Source organism: Poeciliopsis prolifica, unplaced genomic scaffold (assembly GCF_027474105.1).
Source record: "Poeciliopsis prolifica strain line A6 unplaced genomic scaffold, Auburn_PproV2 SCAFFOLD085, whole genome shotgun sequence".
Classification (NCBI taxonomy): domain Eukaryota; kingdom Metazoa; phylum Chordata; class Actinopteri; order Cyprinodontiformes; family Poeciliidae; genus Poeciliopsis; species Poeciliopsis prolifica.
In genome coordinates this window covers 1144520-1167247 of record NW_026562460.1, presented here as the reverse complement: position 1 = coordinate 1167247, position 22728 = coordinate 1144520, and the positions used below count along the sequence as shown (strand labels likewise).

The window sequence follows — 22728 nt, the reverse complement described above, 5'->3', positions numbered from 1 at the left end:
AACGAAGCTGGAGATAGACACCAGCGACCCCCGACCCCATTTGGGATAAGGGTGAACAGAAAATGAATGGATGGATGGGTTTGTGGCGCCTTTCTATTGTAAATAAAAAGATATAAAACTTCAGATATTTTACAAAGAGGTATTAACCTTCCTGGAAAAACCTCCCCTTTTGAAGTTTTTCTATTTTGCTTTTGTTGGCCATATGTACATACAGGGTTTTTTCACATCACAAAGGAGGACAAGTATATCCACCATTCCTCTTGCTACTCCATTTCAATGTAACATTTTTAAGATCCATCAGTAGGTGTCATGACAAAATAGATATTTTTCCTCTGTTACTCAACCTAATACAGTTTAATGTTGTGCAAAGTAGAATTCAACAGCTAGCACTGGGTCAGTCTCTGTCTTTCTTGTAGCCACTCTGCTGTGTTAATGCCCACATTACCTCTGCCTTCTTTTCTGCACACTCCAGATAAGATTCAAGGACGCAGATTGATGTTTTAGCTGTCTTGGATGCGTGTGTGTGTGTGTGTGTGTGTGTGTGTGTGTGTGTGTGTGTGTGTTGGTATGGGAGAAGATGAAAGAGCCATTTTCTTGTGTAATCCAGACCCGAGTCCATTTCCACCCTGACAGGAGGAAGATTAACTTGGTTAGGCGTATAGCTACTCAACCACACCAAATTAAATTAATGGAACAAATTTCCCCCATAATTAAGATGAAATACGTGTCAGTTGTAACCTTGCCGAACACTAATTATGTACAAATGATTTATCATCTGTTTCATTCTGAAAAGCAATGGGCTCACCTCTCTGATGGTCCTTGCTGGCTGTTCAGAGATTGCTCCTGATTAACAGTGACAGATTGGACTGCGGAGAAGCTGCATGTCACTGGTGGACGAATCAGCAGCAGGCTGAGCTCCCTCTCACATCCCTCCCATTAACCTGTACTGTGTGTGCAGATGAGCAGAATAGGGCCTGGAATGGAAATAAAAACAAGGGATAAGAAGGGATTGAATTTGGGGTGGGGATGGGAAAAAGGGATTTCACCTATCCTCCCATCTTCTGTATCTTTCATCCATCGCTTGTCATTGGAAGGTCGTCCAGGAGGGAGGGCAGAGGGGCTGCCTCATGCATTTAAACATTCACACAAAAAGGTAATTTAGAGAATAATCAACCTCACAGAACTGTGGGACCCAGAGAAAGCCATGCATGTTCGGGGACAAAATGCAAACCCAGTGCAGATAGCGCCAGACCAGGATCTGCTTGCACCATGTAGGTCTCAGCTGTTTGATATTCAGGCTTATTAAACAGGGCAGACAACTTCCAGCTGAACCTCCTGTATGTATGGTTGGATGGATGGAATTTCCTTCCATCCGTCCAACCATACATTTTCTAACACACTTATTCCTAGTTGAGTTTCAAGGGGTGTCAGTGTCTATCTCCGTCCTGCAAAAGGTCACCAGTCCATCGCAGAGCCCTGGTTCAGTTTATGTCCATATAATTAATCTAACAAAATTCAGGGCATTTAATTTTTCTATATCAATTAAATTCACAAGAGTTTCGTCTGTTAATATGAACATCATTGTTTGATGGCTTATTTCTTGAAGAGGAAGGTTCCATCGTATCAGCATGAGCCCAGCAGATGGAGCTCTAGGGCTAGGCTCTACATGCTCTACAAATTGCTGTGGTTAATTATATTATCATTATGCTGGCACACTTATTCACTTCATGTCTGGGAAGAATGGATTTATTTGAGGGAGCAGCAGCTTTGATTTGCATCAGAATCGCAGCCTCTTGTGTAGTGGTAGACACATTCACCAGTCTGTAATCATTGTTGTGCAGACTTACTCACAAGGGATATTCCCTCTTTTTTCATGATCATTATGTATGCCACACACATGCTGCCATAGGTTTCCTGCTGGCAGCAATGGTTCATTTGCATTTTCCTCTCCTCGTCCCAAACAGTTGTGCAGTGATATTGATTTTGTTTTAGACCCCCAGCACTTCCCCCTACATGAAAAGGAACAAAGGTTTTACATTCTTTATTTTTCTGTCTGATTCCTCTTTTGCACTAGAATGGTAGTTTATTTTTTTGGTTCCAAAATGTCAAACTCATCAGGCATGATTTGACTTTCTGTTGTAAGTTGGGTCCATTAATCAGACGATGCCACAGTGAGCTTCCTCTACATCTTACATCTCTGTTCTTCCTTCAGTCAGCTTGTTGGTACAAACTTGACTATTCCCCAAGCTGCGGAAGAGACAAGGCAGCAGTGAAGAGGATGCATGTCATGCACAAGTGCATAACGGACAGAATGTCACACAATTGAGTTCAACATTTGTAAAGCAGTTTGCATTATGCAAAATAGAACTATGTTGAAAACAATCTGTATTTTATTGTTGATTTCCTACACAATAAAAAAATGTTTTTTTTTTTGTCTTAATGTAATCTCTCCTAAGCTTAAAAAATGTAACTTTTAAGGCTCCAAAATTCTAAAAACAAATAAGCTGCAACCATTTTCTTCTATTGCTCCCATTTCATGTTTCTGCCTTCAGTGCTCTTACTGGAGGATCTCGTCACCATCAGAAGTGTCTGGGGATTAGCAGACGGAGGATGCAGGGAGGGGTCTGGTGTTATCATAGACCTCAGAGGTCATGAGGCCTATTATTTCACAGTGGTCCACTGAAGATTACATTTTAAGCCAAGACCTGACTCCACCCCTCTATCATCATCATCCACATCCAATCCACACCCCATCTTTCACGTTTACACTGACAGAGGTGACAATGGCCTGATAATGAAGAGACCCACAGAGATCAGCGAGGGAAGTGGTGATATATTGTATCCCTGCCTATTGTCAGAACCCTCAAATTGACTACTAATTGAAAAACCTGCTTGAGCCCCAGCCCCGTCCTCTCCCCTTTACAAGGCTTCCATGATCCTCCTAATCACTGGGGTTAAGTGATTGTCCCATGAGACTGTTGATGGAAGGATAACCAAAACAGGCAACAGAACTAAGAATTCGGTTTGAGAAATCATAATATTCTTTCTGTGCTGCCAAGGGCAGATGGACACACTTTTAATATTTGAATGTACATGATGAATCAGGCTGAGCAATAAATCTAGTCAAATATCCATTTATCCAATGTCTTCCTCAATACAATATTCCCTACCATCAGCGCTGGCCCAACACTAAGCCGTTACGGAATGAAAGATTCTTCAATCACGACGGAAGCTCCGGTGTCTTTGGAGAACATTTCTGTTCAGTTTCTATTGAGCAGAAAACGGCAATAACTGACAGCTAAAGACAACCAGGGGCGCTGCCAGGAATCTTGGGCCCATGACAAAAAATTAAATTGGGCCCCCCCCACACAACTGCTGTTACAATTTCTTGAGTATATCAGACCCATCAAAAGCGTCACAATTTTAAAGACTTGCAACTGCCTTGCTTTCTTCGGTCCAATACTGATAACTAGCACAATATTTACTGCTCATGAACTTTACATCTAATAGACCACATACAGTTTGCATAGGTTGCTTAAATTTGTTCTATTAGTTTTAGCTTACTGAAAGGTCTCTCCTCAGTCATAGGCAACGTGCAAAATATAGATGGAGCAATCCAGACTTCTCAAAAACTGCTATGTGGTTGCATTTGATTTAAGTTGCAATATATAACTTTAATTAAAAACATGTTTTCTCCATATTTGTTAAAGCTGGCATCATGTTGTGACAGTTTGTTACAAGACAGATAATCTGTGAAAACAATCAATCTCACTCACTGCTAAATGTGCTAATGGTGGAAAAACAACCTATCATGATAGGAAAAATGTTTATCTGCTGTCATTGATAGCTATGCTAACTAGACTGAGCATCCATAACAGGTTGCGCTAGCTGCAGCATTGGGATGTGCAGCCACATGAGATTGTGATTGACAGCGCTAAAACTCTCCTGCCACTGATTGGTTGTTTCTAGATCGTACTGGGAGAAGGCAGAAAAAATAGATTTTTCACAGATTATGTCCCATGCAAACTGTCACAACATAATGACAGTTTTAACAAATATGTTAAAAAAATATTTTATTTATTTATTTAAAAAAAAAAATTTTTTTATAAAAGCTTCTTATTGCAGGTTTAATTTCACTTAAGAAAGGGCAGGTCAGGAGGGACGTGGGTTAGAGCTGCAGCTGACTATGTTGGTAATTTCTTTCCTTTATCCATTAAATGTTAGTGAAATGGAGGCAAACTGTAGCTAAGCTATCTATGCTGAATGGTTGATGATCTCACATCATCAATGAGGTTGGGATTAATGAGGTTGATTGACAGCCCTAAGACCGTCCTCCTGGTTCTGATTGGTTGTATTACTTGAACCAATAGCAGCTCAGGGAGCAGATGGAGGAGAGATTGTTTTCACAGATTATCTGTCTTGTAACAAACTGTCACAACAGGGTGCCAGCTTTAGCAAATGGGAAAAACTTTTTTTTCTGCTTTCTCTCTGAGAAAAACTGGGTTCTAAATTGACATGTTTATCCCTTTCTCTCTGTCTCTCGATTTTTTGGAAACCTAATTTAAACCTAAATTATTTTTCTTAGCAGCATAGTAACTCACAGTTGTTCTTGTCTTCGACTGACTGCTGGGCAGACTGTCTGGGAGGAGTAATATTTATTTGAGAAAACAGTATATTTCTTAAATTGACAGGGCTCCATTTAAAAAAACAATTCTATGAAATATATATATATAATGTATATATATATATATATATATATATATATATATATATATATTTTTTTTTTTTTTTCACTAGTCAAAAAAAAAAATATATATATATACAATTATTAACATAGACCCTCTTACATATACAGAATACATATTCAGTATATCAGGAATGTCATTCTGACTAGTCAGAATGTTAATTTAAGATATCTTAAATAGAAAAGCTGTGTAATTAAAATATCTCTAATTCATTTGGAGATATATGAAAAGGAATCTTGACTAAATTATAATTCAAGATATCTTTAATTTAATTTTGTCTAGTCATTATTTGCTTTTAAGATATCCATAATTTAATTTTCACTAGTCAAAACTACATATCTCCTATCCAAAAATACATTTAAGATATCTTGAATTGTGGAGTCATTCGAGATATCTTTAATTAGAATTATGAGTAGTCAAAACTACAATCGAGATATCTTGAGTTTACTTCATGACTGGTCATAATTTAATTGTACATATCTGAAATGTGTATTTCATGGTAGATGTATTGAATTGAAATCTCCATACGTCATTTCGACTAGTATGAAAATAATTACAGATATGTCAAGTAGATATTTTGTGTAGTCAAAATATAATTAGACATATCTTAAATTTCACAATGCAATGTAAGGGTAGTAAAAGTGAATTTATGATAAAACGGTCTGCCATACAGCAAGCTCCTTTCTCATTGTATAACGTAGTTGCGTCATAGATGTCGAGGCTGACCAGCCGGAAGTAGTCGGAGTGAAGAGCGAAGGAGAAATCTTAGAAACTGGTGGTCTTTGTTTGTTTGTGATAAGACTTTATAAAATCCCTCACAATGTTCTGCGGCGGTCAGAGATCTTCCGTTTCAGGATAAGGTAAGAGTTAAGTTTGATTTCATCCAGTTTGCTATGACTGGGGATGTTAAATTGCCTCCAGTAGCAATGTGAGCTGTTTTTAGTTCATTTCGTTCAGCATTAAGTGGCTTATCACAACCCACGTGACATTGTGTTATTAGTGTATTTTTTTTTTTTTTTTTTTTTTTTTTAGCGAGAAAGGCCATGTTTCTGTTTGACACACACCGAGCAGGACATGGTCGTGTGAAAACTTCGCCTCTAAGCTTTTGTTGGCTCACAGGCGACCCATCTCACCCGGTGTTATAGATGAACTGGTGGCGGCAAGTGGCAAAGACAGATGTTTGTGTGGGCGTGGCTTTTTAGGACCCCTTTACCGAACCAGGAAGTAAACAAGGCGAGAAACTTAAAAAAAAAAAAAAAAAACTACACATTTTTGCAAAAATACTGTCCGAAGCCGTAAGAACCCATTGAGATCTCGGAAATAACTAATTAGATAGACTTTTATTGGTCGAACATGGTATGTTTCCTTTTTTGTGTCTTTTTTTGACATTAATCTGCAAAATTACCAAAACATGTAAATTACGCAGAACTTGTCCTGATTTCTGTGTTGCTTCAGAGGTTGAAACTCGTCAAAGGAAGATCGAAATAGATCTCAAGATGCCATAAACAGATCTCAAGCAAAGATTAATCCCTGAAATCCGACATAAATGTTGAAGAGCCATGAGATTGAAAATAAATGTTTAAAAAGATGGACTGGCTATGTTGTTTTTTACATCTCCTCATATTGTATGATATTTCAATCCGATATCCACAGAAACGATAGCAAATGTTTTTTTAAACTCTGTTTTTTTGCAACATGTTATAGTTTATTTCCCAGTTCATTTGCAGAAGACATGGCGGCCAGAGATCTATGTGACAGAGAGTATCATCGCTTCTTTATTGGTTGATATTTTTTCTCATAATTTAACTTGACGTTTCTATTCTTTTCATCAAATGACCCTAATACTCAACTATAAGAGACAACACAATTGTCTCATATACTTTTACATCAGAAATGGGTTAAAATCATCACTCAAACTGAGATTCTGAAAGTGTCACCAGTTAATCCAGGTTTGAATCTTACAGTGCGAGATATTATTCATTGGATCAGAATCAAAAACAGGTAGGATTTATGGACTAAAACAGCACTCTCAAAACTCAGCGACCGTGGGTATGAGTTCAGCTAGAGATTTCGTCTGATTCATTTTGGACCCATTTATTTTATTGTCTAAACAAAGAATATTCACTTGTGTGGTATATTTTGGTGATCTCAATATATTCTTGAAAATTCCTGCACATACAAATAACTATTATTGTTTTCAAGAGATTGTACAGAAAGAGATATTTTCTAATTTGTTTATTTACACTTGTCGCGTTTTGATCAGGAAACGACACAGCCGCCTAATTTTTTACAAACATCAGTCAAACGGGGTTGAGGACCCCGTTTGACTGTCTAGTTAATTCAGGTCTTAATGCGGCTCGTTTTGTTCATATGTCCCCTCGTCACCAGCCTGCAAACAGCTTCACAGGAGAGAACACAGACAAACTGTAGATATGGCTCATAATCTGTTGGTGGTATCTGACACTATAGTTTATGATTATAACTTTGGCTTGAACATTTGGATATCACTACCAACTACAACAGATGTTTGTGGCTGTTAACTTTATATCATTTAGATGAGATCTTATTGCAGTATAACTGATCGACATTATTTGATATTCCTCTCTATTTGGACACGTAAACACCACAGCAACACCATCAGTATGTGATTGAAAGTTTATTAAATATGGTGACACCAACCTCATTGTTTAGCGACACTTCCTGTGGGTAGTGTCGCTAAAAAAGAGGAAAGTTCAGAAACAGTTTGGTTGTATTGCAGGATCTGAGCCAGAAACACACACTAGGCTAGAAGTGTTAAGTAATTCACATTACAGGAACTTGAGGGTCAATTCCAATGTTTTTCTGATCAAGGCTGGTTACAAAAAGCAGAAACCTTCCACTTAGTTTTACATTCTGGCTGTTCATGAGATGAAATTCATTTATTCTGGTGAACCTGAATGTGAATGTGATTGTCGCGTTACTCATTGAACTGGTTCTGCTCAAATGTGGTACTTTCGAAGCGTACTGAACGCTGCTCTGTAGAAACTTTTGAAACATAATTGTCATGTGCAACATTAAACATATTTGCTTCAAATATGTATTCTTCAGAAAGAAATTGGAATAACTCGAGAGAAGAATGATCAATAGTGGAAATGAGAACAGAATAATAATTGACCTTATTCTCTGTGATGAGATCAAAATGATCCACATGGGAGAAAACTTCCTCTTCCTTGTTGATCCATAGTTTTCGATAAGAAGCCAAACAACACAATTATCTCCATCCAACAAAACCCACAAACATGTCGATACATTTTCTGTTTATTAATACAATTTGGCGCGTTCACAACCAAACGACACAGGAACTGGATCGGTCACGTGGTTTTTCTTAAAGAGATACGCGCACCGACACGGAGCTTCGCCTTGTTTGCTCGGCGCATGTGCCGAGGTTTCAGTCTCGTCAGACCCATCATTAGGTATTAACATACTACAAAATATAAATATGGAAAAACGGAAGTAATCTAATTCATCTATGTAATGCAGCGGTGTAACTTTGTGTTGTAAATTGGTGGGGACGCATTATTAGGAACATCTGAGGAACGGAGGTAATGCTGATGCACCTTGGAAGGCCTTTTTTGTGCTAAGAACAAGGCCAAATTTAAATGTGAATGCCATGCATTCTTAATCAATAACCTAGGCTTGTCAGATGAATAGTACTTATTTAAAATAAAAACCTTTTCGAAGGTCTTAAACATACTAAGAGATGAAAGGATGTTGAACTATCCATTGTCTACAGTGGTCCCAAACCTTTTTATTACTGCGGACCGGTCAAGTCTTGGCAATTTTGACCCAATTTTCCCTTTATGATAATCTTACAACGTCCTGCAGTGTGTGCTGCTGTGTTGAATATGCCCAATATAAAATTGGCATTTTCAACATTGTCTTGTCCCGATTATCGCAGCCTGTGGGTTTCCTGCCTGGGAGCGAGAGGGCAGCCTGTTGAATGTGACAGGTAGCCAATCAGAAAATGCTGTGATGTAAGAACAGAGGGAATCCCAAACAGCTGACACGGCGCAACTGAGAGTCCGGTGGACATCGAAGGTGATATGTGGAAATGTTTATTACTACATGTACAATACATTTTTATATACGTTTATTATATGTGGTTATGCTTATTCAGTTAAAAATGTTAACTATGAAAAATCATAACTCGTCACCAAATCATAGTGCAGAAATAGAGCAGTTGCTCCCGCTTTGTTTTATCCAATGCCTTTTCTTTTTATAACGTCCACAAGCTATCTCTACTGCTTCTACATCGTCATCTGTGTTTGATTATTATAAATTCCTGTATGGTATGTTGGGAGTTTTACTGATATTTCTTCTGGAATCGGGATGTTTGTGACTGGAATCGGTTCTTGTGGTGTGTTGCTCCTGCCATGTGGCTGGACACATGAACTGACCGAACCTGTTGGACTTTTATTGGCTGACAATCCTTAAATCGTGCTGTGTGAACCAAACCTAAACTCAGAAGCTCTTTTCCTCTCATCTCAACCAGTGTCCTGATGCTCACTGACTCTGGTCGCTATGGTAACGTTTACACATCCCTTCAAAATAAGATACAGATGTGCAACAAAAGCAAACATTTTACTTTTGTGAAAATTTTAACTCACATTAACGACTAATGTCCGTGACTTCTGGGGCAAAACATAGATTTCTCCTCTCAGTGCCTCAGACAAATGATCTGCCAGTGCGGATGAAGGAATTTTTTTTTTCTTTTACGAAATATTTTAAAAGGGAGCCGTGAGCTTGTTTCTCCCATCTGGGAGTGATGAGAGACAATGACACCCGAAGTGCTGCCAATGCACACGGTCTCTACGTGGAGAAGCAGTTTGAAGCATCATTAACGAATCGGTCACCATATCATGCAGAGCCGTCTTGGAATGTGGGAATCACCTACCAGGATAAATTCACTCTCCTGTCTCTTCTCTGGACCTTTTCCCCTCAGCAAAGAAACTTTACAAAGACATGTGATCTGTTTCTTACTCATTTTGCTGCTTGTGGCTCAATATTGACGCGCAAGACGTAACCGAGAGAATCTGGTTAAAGGATTTTCAAAATAAAAGAACCTCCAGACTCAAATAATACATAAAACGGAAATATTTAATTATTTCTTGCGCGCCTGATACCAATCGGTCCACGGACCGGTACCGGGCAATGGCCCGGGGGTTGGGAACCACTGGTCTATAATGTATTTGTAGAATTGGTTAAAAATGACCTTTTTAGTCATATTCTAATTCATGGAATGAGGCTGTATATTTGCTCAGTGCTTGTCCACAGTTGAAAACAGTTACAAAATTCAGCTCATGCTGCTACCACAAGATTTTGCCCTTGTGGGAAACCGCCAGAGCATGTCACATCTGTGTCTCCACTCGTCAAGAATTTCAGTGGGACATTTTTGGGGCTATAGGCAGTTGGGTTGTAGAGTGACCATCAATATATTCTATTCAAATTTGAATTTAGGGGTTAGGTTAGGCTAACCCTATAGCTCTCCATCAAGACTCTGGTCTTGTGGAGAGCTATATTAAATATGAATAAGAATTTAAAGTTTATCAATATTTGGGAATGTGTTCTTGTATTATCATGGCATTATCATTATATTGCTTGAAACAACAATAATGTCCTTATTGTTTGCAAATCCAGCAAAGTTAATTTTTGTGACAGGCCTTTTTATGGAAGATATGATTTTGCCATCTAGAAACTTTTACTTAAATGCATTTTTGAAAGTATTCTGCTTTCATATTACTGGATGAAAAATATTTCCAGTGGCTAATTTTTGATAGTTACTGTCGTTTATTGGTCTAAAATGAACAAACAAGCAAACCACAGCAAACCTGCTAAACTAAAGAGAACATGCAACACACCCAAATCTGTCTTCTGTTGGTGGGCTTCACACCCATGCCTGATGAAGCCATCTCAGGCACATTGGATGTTAAATCACTTAAGTGTTTACATCATGTTTATCATATAAAAACATAAGCATCATTTTTTTAACAACTTAAAGATATTGGCTTGGTCTGATGGCTGAAATACAATTTAAAGGAAACCCAATAATAATCACTCAAACCTGCACCATTTGAGTGAAATGGTGAAGGCTGCACCATTTCAAACATAAGAAATGTTCTGGTCCAAAGTGAACTAAAGGTTCACAGTATGGCCTTCTACCTCAGTTGGTTCATAAAATGCACAAAATGATTAGCAATGAATAAAATGTATAGTTTTTGTAGTTTATTTTTGAAGAAATCTAAAGTAGCCCTAATTTATCTCAAGAAAATGTCAACTGTTTTGGGGGGAAAAAACTAACATGATCTCTAATCTATTAGAGATCACGTTAATTGTTCCAGTTTTTCCAGTGCTTTCATTTTCACACATCTTAGCAACTGCTGTCAACACAACAGTGAAGTTCAGGAAATCCTTGTTGCCAAACTGGTAACTTGTTGATTGCAAAACTCAAAATGTGGTATAAGGAAGTGAAGTTAATGCATGGCTATTCAAATAAGTTGCAGCTATTAATGCTAAGACAGAAAATAAAGTTGTCAATAATTTTATGTCAAACAATTGTCAAAAATGTTTTGTGACAATGGATCGGACTCTTTTTCTGTGCAACCAGATGAGGCTTCTGGATTCAGTCATGGTGGAGAAACATACTTCCTCTTCTGAATGTGTGCAACACCGACTACGATGAGCAGCAGTGCATTGACCAGTGACCAGCGGTCAGAGAGACAGCACAATAGCCGGGGACCCTATGTGTCATTTATCACCAACAGGTTTGCTTTTGACTGTCTCACATTACCTTGATTATGGGAAATTTTCTGCCATAATTTGTCTGAAAGCAGGACTTCATGTCTTTCTTCTCAAAACTTGAAATGCTTGTACTGCAAACTTTACTGTGCTTTCTCAAACACTTCTCCTTGCTCTCAAAACTTTTCTATGCTCGGATCATCTCCGCTTGCAAACCTCTCTGCTCACTTGCCAAACATTTTCTATACAAGCTTGGAGCAGAAAAGTACCATCGCCTGGCAACCTCTCAGCCAATCGAATGTGTTATTCTAGGTGAGTGGACGTGCCAGGGCTCCCCCCAATACTCCTTTCCTCCACTTGAGTCAAAGTTTGAATTTGCTAGAATTGCCATGGCTACTGGTGAGCATTGAGTCACTCAGCTTTAAATATGTGATTTATTTGCAATGTGGACACAGTGAAATGCTCGCCAGAGCTTTGACTATTTGGGGAAGATTTGGTGTTGAGTGGATGACTGTCAGACAGGCTGCAGTGCTGAGGAAGCAGGAGAAGTTAATATTCGCTTTGGCTGCTCTGTCTGCTCAGGACAGACAGGTTCAGTCAAGCTGCAGAGTGCTGTTCCCATAACAACATGATATATAGCTGAAAATGCTCTTTATGTCCGAGGTTGGTGTTTGTACCCAGCAGCTGTCAGGACAGTTGCTCTGTTAGTTGTTAGTTGCTGCTATGATGACATAAACAAGCCAGAAGCTTAGAGCCAACTCTTTCCTTGTTCTATCCATCTTTTACACAGTATAAACACTAAATGTATTATTAGTTATTGTTTAAAAATGAACAAATAAATAAGTCTCGAAACGAGTCTGAAAAATTGCTAAACAGTGACAAAGTGGACTAGTTGACAACAGTGCTTCTTTTGTTCTGATCACTCCCATCTCTCTGTTCATCCCACTCAGCCGTGTCTCTTGGCTCCTCACATTTGCAGGAATTTTTTCAAATTTGCCATAACTTTCCCCATAACTTTCAGAAATTAGTTATACTTTAAAGAGTCAGGACAAAAAATGGCTGTTGATTTTTATCAGTTTTATGGGTTTTCTATTAATATCCATCTATCTAGATTGTTGTTCACTGTCTGGCTGCCGAAGGAGGAACAGCTTATCCTCCTCTCTTTCGTCCTTACTGATAACTCTGCCTGTGAATTGTTTTTAAAGCGACAGTTTTTATAGTTAAATGATTTCAGGCAGTCCAAACCTAAGGACTGGGAGATTTTCTTACTTTTCTTTATCTCCAAGTTAAACCAGGGCTGCAGGGCTGACCCCAAGGACATGAGCAGTATTTTACAACGACTTCAGTCTATAGAAATGAAGATTAAGCTGCTGGAGGTGAACTTTGAGATCAACGCTACCTGTGGAAATGAAACAACCCTTCCTCAAATCAAGGCCCCGCAACGAGCAGCTCACCCTGGAACGCTCTGGGTGCCAATCCGAAACGGGAGTCCCACACTGCGGATCCGATGAGACGACTATCAGGGAGAACCCTGCACCTGGACGAATCAGCGTGGCCGGCTCTGAGCCGAAACCCACCTTCAACTTCAACACCTGCTCCGCCAAAGGAAGACAAACAAGCAGCTGCAACCAAAACGCCTCAGTGGGTCACCAGGTGACCCCACTGACCCCGCTCCCTCAGACAAAGCAACCAGCAAGAGCCTCAAAACATTCCCACACATTTCTTTCAGAAAGTCCTGCCTGTTATTGCTACTGATCTGATCCAAATAGTAACTCATCACTCACATCAGGTGTTTTCCCCCAGGCTTTGAAAACAGCAGTCATCAAACCACTGTTAAAAAAGAACAACCTGGACAAATCACTACTGCAGAATTACAGGCCGACCTCTGACCTCCCATTCATCAGCAAAGTTATTGAAAAAACAGTGTAAACAATTAAATAGTTTCCTCATGATGACCAACTGCTTTGACTCTTTCCAATCTGGTTTTCGTGCTCACCACAGCACGGAGACTGGCCTAGTCAAAGTATTCAATGATATCCATATAAATACAGACTGTGGGAGAACCACAGTGCTGGTTCTGTTGGACCTCAGTGCAGCTTTTGACATATTACTGAATGCACTGGAGAGTTGGGTTGGACTCTCCGGTTCGGTGCTCGACTGGTTTGAATCTTACATAAAGAACAGGGATTTCTTTGTTTCAATTGGAAACTTCTCATCAAAGAGGTGAAAGGTCACATGTGGGGTACTCCAAAGTTCAATTCAATCTTAGGATCCCTCTTATTCAATATTTATATTCTCCCACTAGCTCAGGTCATTACAGGAAATAATATTAACTACCATAACTATGCAGATGATACTCAGCTCTACATTATGATGTCACCAGGTGACCTTTGACCCCATCCAATCACTGAATAAATGTTTAGAACAGATACATGTGTGGATGTGCCAAAACTTTCTCCAGCTGAACAGAAACAAAACTGAAGTCATTATTTTTGGACCTAAAGAGGAACAATCTAGAGTTATAGAACTAGAGTTATAGATCTAGAGCTATAGATCTAGAGCTATAGATCTAGAGTTATAGATCTAGAGCTACAGATCTAGAGCTATCGATCTTGAGTCAATGCACAGCTTCAGTTATTACAACTAAAAACTAGAGATCAAGTCCGAAACCTGGGAGTAGTGATGGACTCACACCTGAACCTTGCGAGTCACATAAAGACAGTTACAAAGTCGGCCTTCTATCACCTGAAGAACATCTCCAGGATTAGAGGACTAATGTCTCAGCCAGATCTAGAGAAACTCATCCATGTGTTTATCTTTAGTCGCATTGATTATTGTAACAGCGTCTTCACAGGCCTGTCCAACAAATCAATCCTCCAGCTGCAGCTGATCCAGAAGCTGCTGCTCCTGTTCTCACTAAAACCAGGAAGATAGAGACATAACAGCAGTTTTAAAGTCGCTCCACTGGCTCCCTGTAGCTCAAAGAATAGATTTTAAAATACTGTTGTTAGTTTATAAATCACTGAACGGTTTAGCACCACAATACATCAAAGATCTGCTGTTGTTGTATCAACCTTCCAGACTCTCAGGTTCTGGTTCTGGTTCCGCGCTGCATCCCCAGAACCAGAACCAAGAGAGGAGAAGCAGCTTTCAGCATCTATGCACCAAAAATCTGGAACAAACTTCCAGAAAACTGTAAAACAGCAGAATGTATTGTTCATTCCATGATGCATGACTTTGTGTTTATGATATAAAGCGCTTTGAAATGCCTTGCTGCTGAAATGTGCTATACAAATAAAATTTGATCGATTGATTGATTGTTCCTATGTTGATATGGGATAGACAGATATCTCTCTAGTAGCAGATGATGGATGGATGGATGGATGAATGATGGATGATGGATGATGGATGGATGGATGGATGGATGGATGGATACACAGACACACCCACAAGAAGGAAACAAATACAGAGGTTGCCAGGTGATGACACTTTTCTGTTCTAAGCGAAAGTAGAAAATGTTTGGCAAGCGGAGATTTGATGTGAGCAGAGACAAGTTTTGAGAGCAAGGAGAAAAGTTTGAGAAAGCACAGCGAATATTTGAAAGAGAGCGTAAGTTTGGAGTACAAGCATTGCAAGTTTTGAGAAGAAAGACATGAAGTAATGCTTTCATACTGACCATGTGTGCTCTCAAATTATGGCAGTAAAAAAGTTCCCCATAAATGATGTTTGTCATTTGTGTAATGACATGTCAGTTCCCATCATATAAATACATGTTTAGCACTCGCATACCAAAGGCAAAGTTGTGTCATATTTTCTGAGAAAAGCTTGCAGAGTGACTGACGGATTATTGAGTCCAGTTGTGTTTTGCTAAGCTTTTAGTGTTTCCCCTGCTTTCTACTTTGCTGCTTATCTTCTTCCTCCCTCCAGATCAGAGCAGTAACAAAAGCAATGTCAGCAAGGAGTTTTTATGCAAAACAGAGTCAAAGAAATTATAATTTAAAATATCTTAGTAAAAATAACCCCTAACATTCTTGATGCGGTCTCCGTCCTATTAACAGTCAATATTTGTACAGATATGATTTGAGTGTCTATTCTCAAATCTTGCTAGAAAATATTAACAACACATATAAATATATTTGCAAAATGTAGAGATTAGTAGTGCATTTGATCCTTTTAGGCAATGTGGATATATGTTGAATTTGGTCTGCAGTGACTTACAGACCAGTCATACCTTTGTAAATGCGTTTTGCCACTAGTAAAATAAAACAAAATGTAAATTCTTAATTTGATGGTAACGATGACCATTCTCCCACTGTGAGCCTGTATTTGTAGTGAAAATTTACCATAGAGAGTTGCTCACTCTTTCAGTCTGAAGAGACAGATTTTTCTCTCACTTGAATAGTGCGACAAGTCGGGTTTTTTTTTAATTGAACTTCAAGTTTCTGGTTTTATGGTATCTCAGTTTTCTTGCTTATCAAGATGTTTTTCAGCAATAAAGATGGGCTTCCTTGGCTTTTCATGCCATAATATTTACAAGGAAGGGGTTTGTCTTGACTAGCTGGTTTTCCTGCTATCACCTGTTTACATTCATCAGTAACCCTACATCAGTTCATCTGTTTCTTCTTGTGTATTCTGCTCTGTCTTCTCAAACCTCCAGTCAGTCGAGGCCGATGGCCGTGTGTACTGAGCCAGGTTCTGGTTCTGCTGGAGGTTTTTTTCTGTTAAAGGAGAGTTTTTTCTCTCTACTGTCACTGCACTCATGCTCTGTATGAAGGATTGCTGTAAAGTTAATGCCACAACGCAAGCTTACAAACTCATTCAAGTGGAGTGAATGACTTGAAGCAATAGAGTAAAATATACTTTAATGCATATTCTACAATATACTGGGTTTTCTTTTTAATCTACTTTGAATAATTAACTCAAATTAGGATCATTGGAATGTATGTGACCGAATAAAAAAAAAATTGTGACATTTGCTGTGGATTGGCACTATATAAATCAACTGAATTGAATTGACTGGTACTACTGCAGTACATTGTGTCCTGTCCCAATACTACTGTTACAGACTTTGACAATTCTCAGAGGAAATGTGTCCCAAGTCTTTTTACCTACCGTGTTTCTTTTTGTGTTTTTGCCTTTCAGAACCACCAACCTTTTCATCCGAGGGGGAATGCTGTTTTTTGTGGGAGTCTTCCTGGCTCTTGTGCTAAACCTTCTTCAGGTGCAGAGAAATGTGACACTTTTCCATCCAGATGTCATCAGTAGTATCTTCTCATCAGTGTGGTGGGTGCCACCCAGCTGTGGCACTGCCTCAGGTGTGTAAAGTGGTTAAATATGTTAAAATTATGAAAAACCACAACATTATTAGATTGTAACCCCCTCTTCAAGTGTTCACCATCCAAACTCACTAATAATTTTGTCATGCCTTCAGGATTAAGGAAGTAACCCCAAATTAGTGTGTTTATTTCTCTGTATTTGCTCAAAACTGAAGGGACAGTGACTGACTTCTGAGAAGTTTGTGCACAGAAATGCCCGACTTCCACAAGTCCTGTCTGAACTGAAGCAGAACTTCATCATCACTGTTACTTCATTTCTGCTTTGTTTCCAGCATTCTGTGTTGTTTTGTCCTCCACAGCCATGATTGGCATGCTGTATCCCTGCATCGACAGAAGACTTGGTAAACCTCACAATTTCAAGCGGGAGTGGTCTAGTGTGATGCGATGTGTGGCTGTATTTGTTGGTATCAACCATGCCAGTGCTGTATCCTTTTATTTGTTGTTTATTGTGGCTGTTAAAGTGATTAAAATACACAAAATGTTAGTATCAGTATGCAAAGCTTAGCAGTCCAGGAAATATGGGAATAAATTCACAGACAAATCAAAACTTCACGCTAAACTTGAAGCAACATGGATTCTGTGCCTCCTGCTCTCCCTCCAGCCCCAGCCATCCTCTCAAGGCAGCGCTTATCCTGATTGCTGATATAACTTCTGCACTCCTTTCTCCACACCCCCCTACTGGGTGGGCATGGACTAAGACCCTCCCCGGTCTATATGAATAACAGGAAGACAAACGGCTCCCTCTGTTTCTTCAGCGTAAGATAGCACTGTCTTAAGAGCAAAGATGCTTTCTAGCGGTACCGTCTGTTTGTGCCTGTCTTGTCAGATGGGGTACATCATGTCCTTTGATGGGCACCGGATCTGTGAGGCATGTTTCGCTGACCTTACCCTGACGCCTCAGCCCTGCTGTATTTTCCTCCTGCTGGTAGAGAGGAGGCAGAGGCTAGCCTTTTTCAAGGCTGGCGTTAGGCGTGGCGACGGGCCCACCAAGTCCGGTTGCTGCTCGTGGGGAGATGCTAGCTATGCTGAGCTGGAATCATGATTCCCCCATCAGAGAGGATGACAGCAAGAGCAGCAGCGGTTTGGATGTTGCTTCCCAGCTGGGAAACACAGCAGTGGAAGAGAGGCGGCTGAGAGGATGCTCAGTCAACCCTGGGCTCTGCATGTCCCCGGGCTCCCAGCTGTGGGCTCGCTCCTCGATCAAGCTATCTAGCTTGATCGAGGAGGCGGCTAGCGCTCAGAGGCTTCCCGTCTCCCTACCTGCTCAACCATGCTTGAATGAACTGGCGGGACGGTTTAGCTCTGCCCCGAGTCGCCGTCGGGATCCTCAGCCTTAGTTTCCCACCGTAATGGTTTACATAACTGAGGCAGCGGCTGAGGCAGCGGCTGAGGCAGCGGCTGAGGCAGCGGCTGAGGCAGCGGCTGAGGCAGCGGCTGAGGCAGCGGCTGAGGCAGCGGCTGAGGCAGCGGCTGAGGCAGCGGCTGAGGCAGCGGGGCTGAGGCCGAGAAGCCGAGGGTGCCTGTCTCCACTTATGCGCCTATCACCCGGGTGTAGGGGTTCATGATGTTTTCCCTCGTTTCCCCCTCTCTATCCGGGCCTCGCTGACGTGTTTGGGTCCAGGACATCAGGATTAGTCCAGCAACCTGTGCCCTCTTCTATCACCTGATTACCAGGAGCCACCCGGAGATAGGCCAGTGTCTCTGGGGCTGTTGGCTGAACGAGAGCACCTAGAAAGGCACGCTCTCCCTCAGAGTATGGTGTACACCATTCAGGGCGCAAGAGCCGCTTCTACCACAGTGTTATATGAATCGAAACGGTCAGCCTTTCAATGCTGGTGCCCAGGAGAGGGCTTGGAGCCTATTTCATGTTCTTTAGGCTGCGTGCTGTCATTTCTCCAGCAGAAATGGACAGAAATCTAGCTTTCAGCACGATTAAAGCTGATGCTGCAGCTATTTCCTCCTACCACAAGGATTTTGGTGACAGAACGGTCTTCAACCACCCGCTGATGAAATGGTTTCTGAGAGGTGTACGCAGAAGCAGACCTGTGTCACACCCACTTTCTCCTCCGTGGGATTTGAGCTTGGTCCGGCCCGCTCTGGTTGAAGCTCCATTCGAGCTTTTAGCTCAGGCTCCTCTTGAGTTCCTGTCTTTTAAAACTGATCTGCTGTTGGCCCTTATGTCTGCAAAGAGAGTGAGTGATTTATTCGCGCTCTCTGTAGCCTTATGCTGTGTGGGAGACTGGGAGTGCATAATACACACTCCAGGCTGAGACTGTTGTTTGTTATATGTAAGCAGATGCTTCATGGTGGTGGTCTGGATGGACTCAGTGAGGCACAGACTACATCCTGCTTTGTTGTTAACCCACTAGCGATAGCCTGAAAGGGCGAAGCCTATGCAAAATAGGACGTTGGTTTTGTATTGCAACCCCAGATTCTGTGAGGGGCCACCACCCAGTAGGTGGGTGTGGACTAAGCTTTCTTCAGTGCTGTGCTGCGCACAAGGGATAAACCACCTGCAATAGCCTTAAAGGGCGAAACCTATACTCATAGAATCTGAGGTTACAATATGTAACCGTTTATTTTCATGCCTCACTACCTCTAGTTCTGTTTTAGTTTTTATTTAAGTTCTGTAAAGTCTTCCTCACCCAAACATTCACTGTACTGCATCTGCTGTGCAAGTTGCATAAAAATTCTTGTTCTCATTATAATTCAATAAACCAGTTTACAGTTCGGACATTTCAATAGAAGCCACCACCTCCCTACAGTAAATGCATCTTGTGGTCCTATTTTCATCAAAAGAACACAGTTTCATGCTAACCAACTTACTACATGTCAGGCAAAACCCTGGATCCTTCCAGGAACAATACAGCACCAATGTGTGAAATTATCTTAAGGTCTGCTTATTTCTCTTACCCCTTTGGTCAGAAAGTAGACTTTGCAAACAATGTCCAGTTATCGCTGACCCTAGCAGCACTCTCCATTGGTTTGTGGTGGACGTTTGACCGCTCCCGCAGTGGCTTTGGTTTGGGAATCAGCATTGCCTTACTGGCCACTCTCACCACTCAGATCCTGGTTTACAATGGAGTGTTTCAGTAAGCTGCTTCACTGCACATTTTTATTTATTTTTACTCTTTAACTGAAGATTACTGTTTTTCAGATTTTCCCATTTAGTTATTCCATTGTGAATACAGTGCAAAGCTGACTTCTATATGCCTATTCTCTGCCTAGGTATACTAATCCAGATTTCCTCTACATTCGCTCTTGGCTTCCCTGCATCTATTTTTCTGGAGTTATTACAATGGGAAACATTGGTCGACAGCTTGCTTTGGTAAGAAATGGCAAAAGCATTTTATCCAAATAAAAATCTGAATAGTGTTGTGTATATTTGCCCTTGTAAGTAAATACTTGGTTGCAGTTACATCAGCTGGACTTTTAGGTGGTTTCTCTGCCAGCTTTGCTTCAGCTCCTTTGGAACTGGCCAACCAGTGTCCATAGTTATTATACATTAGATTTGTGTGAACTCAACTTAAAGAGGTTTACACAGAAAAACAACCATCAACGCCTGGGCTTTTAATCATCGCTTTTTTATTGAACTAAATATACCACATCTTTGTTTAGCTGATGGTTTTTCTTGTGTATTATCACAAATCCAGTGCAGTTTTATGGCGTGATGACTGTCACATTGGCTGCTCATTAAGATTCATCTCATCGAAAAAGCAGATCTGCAGTTGTTTGACTCAACTTTGCTCTATTTTTTATTTGCATCTGGAGATTGGCACAACATGAAGAGTTATAGAAAGTAAGCATTACTGTGCTTGTATCATTCAGCCTTGCTTGAATGAAGAATATTGCTGTCTTTCTCTCAGGCACTTCTGAGTGATTCTTCCTTTTATAGGAGGATTATTGTTGGTTTGAGTGAAAAAGCTAATTTGATTTTTTCACATTTGGAAAAGCCAAAAGAAGTTTGAACCTTCAATAACTTCTACTCCTCTGTTTTTTCCAGTATGAATACAAGTTTCTGCAAGAGAAGACCCATCTGGACTGAGATTTCTGTCTCATCAAAAATCTGAGACGACATGTATTCATCATGTACCAGTTAGGAAATGTTAAACCCATGAACTCTTGACTGGCTGTGTTCTGCAGATGAAGACAGTATTTTGTGATTCGTTCTCTCCAGGTCTTTTTAAAACATTTCTGCTTCCCTGGGATGAAGTGAATCATGACAAGAGTTTATTTTTCCTTGTCCGTGGTGCAGTCTGTGCATCTAACTGGAAGGGGATTATCAACAGAACAATCCTTTTTCACATCACAAACTTTGGCTGCATTGTGCCAAAACAAAATTGATCCCTTTTTCTTTATTCTTTATGTATCAGTAATAATATTTGCAGTCTGTTTAAAATAAATCCTCAAACACATGGACGGACGTATGTCTTTTTCATTTTTGTATGGGGTTAGTGCCAGTCACTACAGGCCCATTTGGCCTATACTATACAATAAAACATGCTAAAGTTTCTGGATTTTGCTGGACAGAGTGAAAATCAAAGACACTATTATGTAAAATACTCCTTTTTGAGCTTCACATCATGCTAAAATGTTATTCTCTCATCAAAAACATACACAGAGTGTTATGGGGGAATTTTTCTGCCGAAACGCAAGAGCACACATTTTCGTTTTGAAAGCAAGACTTTGTCTTTCTTCTCAAAACTTGACACTTGTATTCAAAACTTCTCCTAGCACTCACACTTAGTCTCTGCTTGAAATCTCTGCTCCCTTAAGCCCAGTTCACACTACACGATTTTTTGCCCTTATAACAACAATCTTAGAACGTTCAGAGTTCTAAGATTGTTGCTCCCGACAATCGTAACCGATCATCCTGTAGTGTGTTAGGGTTAGGAACAAAGGATTGAGCCTGTCCTCCACTGAAGACAGGGGGTGCACGCTCCTTCCTTCCCCACGTCCCACTGAATCGTGGTTCGGCAGGTGGACGCTCCCTGCGTCTCCTCCCGTACCGGACCACCTGCCAGTCATCTCCTGGCCACATCATTTGTGTTTTATGTTTTTATCTTTTTAAAGACCGTAGCCCACTAGGCTTTATTACTTAGACAATAAAATATGAAATATATGTGTTATGTTTATATATAATATGTTTATGTATTATTATTATCTACTAGGTTGTTATTGTGTTTTTGAAAGATTTTTTAATTTTTTAATTTTTTTAGTGATTTATTTGTTTTATGAATTTTTTTTATTCTTTTTATATTTTTTAGAAGGATAAAATAAAAGTGAAAAAATGAAATAAAAAAATGAAACCAAAAAATAATTGTTCGAAAAAAAATTGTTTTGTCTTCAATGAACTAACGTGTGCCAAAAGCGACGTTTCGACCTCAGTAGGTCTTCTTCAGGCAAGGCACACTAAATAAGGCTCGGTCCAAATGTTGTGGCTCCTCTGGCTACTCAGCAATGAGTGGAGCAATGAGCACTGCTCTCCTATATATAATCTCCTCCTCCTGGAGGCTCCTCCCCTACGTTGGTCTTCGTTGTCTTTCCTTTTTCTGTGTATTGTATGAATTTCCATTTTTAAACTGTTTTTAGTATAAATTAAGATTTTAACTCAATGAAAAAATGAATTTAAATGATTTTCCATATTAAAAAAAGTTTTTATAAAAAAATAATGATGAATAAAAAAGTAAACAAGGAAATAAGGAAATGAGAAAAAAAGTTAAAGAAAAAATTGAAGAAGAATTTTGAGGTTAGAAAAGAGTCTAGGGGTTAAAGGTCAAAAGGTCAAGGGTTTAGGTTTAGGGAAAGATCAAGGGGTTGGTATCAGAAAAGTTCAAGTAAAGATGGAAAGAAGAGGTTAGGTTTAGGGAAAG

The 22728-nt window shown here is 40.0% G+C and overlaps 1 protein-coding gene across 3 annotated transcripts; it reads left to right on the top strand.

Moving 5' to 3' along the window:
- Positions 1–5470: 5470 nt before the first annotated feature.
- On the top strand, positions 5471–21270 carry LOC129353167 (insulin-induced gene 2 protein-like). Of its 3 annotated transcripts, XM_055022395.1 has the most exons (8): positions 5471–5605; positions 11389–11545; positions 16662–16834; positions 17128–17279; positions 19781–19947; positions 20084–20183; positions 20627–20654; positions 20859–21270. In XM_055022395.1, exons 2-7 carry the CDS (start codon positions 11439–11441, stop codon positions 20639–20641), a joined length of 714 nt encoding a protein of 237 aa, XP_054878370.1. In that variant the 5' UTR covers positions 5471–5605; positions 11389–11438; the 3' UTR covers positions 20642–20654; positions 20859–21270. The 3 variants fall into 3 exon arrangements, with proteins under 3 accessions (XP_054878370.1, XP_054878369.1, XP_054878368.1); XM_055022394.1 differs by lacking the exon at positions 20627–20654 and having other exon boundaries at positions 17155–17279; XM_055022393.1 differs by lacking the exon at positions 20627–20654.
- Positions 21271–22728: the final 1458 nt, after the last annotated feature.

Coding starts and splice junctions, on each gene's coding strand:
- LOC129353167 (XM_055022393.1), top strand. CDS start 11,439: ATGTGTGCAACACCGACTACGATGAGCAGCAGTGCATTGACCAGTGAC. Junction 19,948..20,083: donor GTTTACAATGGAGTGTTTCA/GTAAGCTGCTTC, acceptor TTCTCTGCCTAG/GTATACTAATCCAGATTTCC. Junction 20,184..20,858: donor TTGGTCGACAGCTTGCTTTG/GTAAGAAATGGC, acceptor TGTTTTTTCCAG/TATGAATACAAGTTTCTGCA.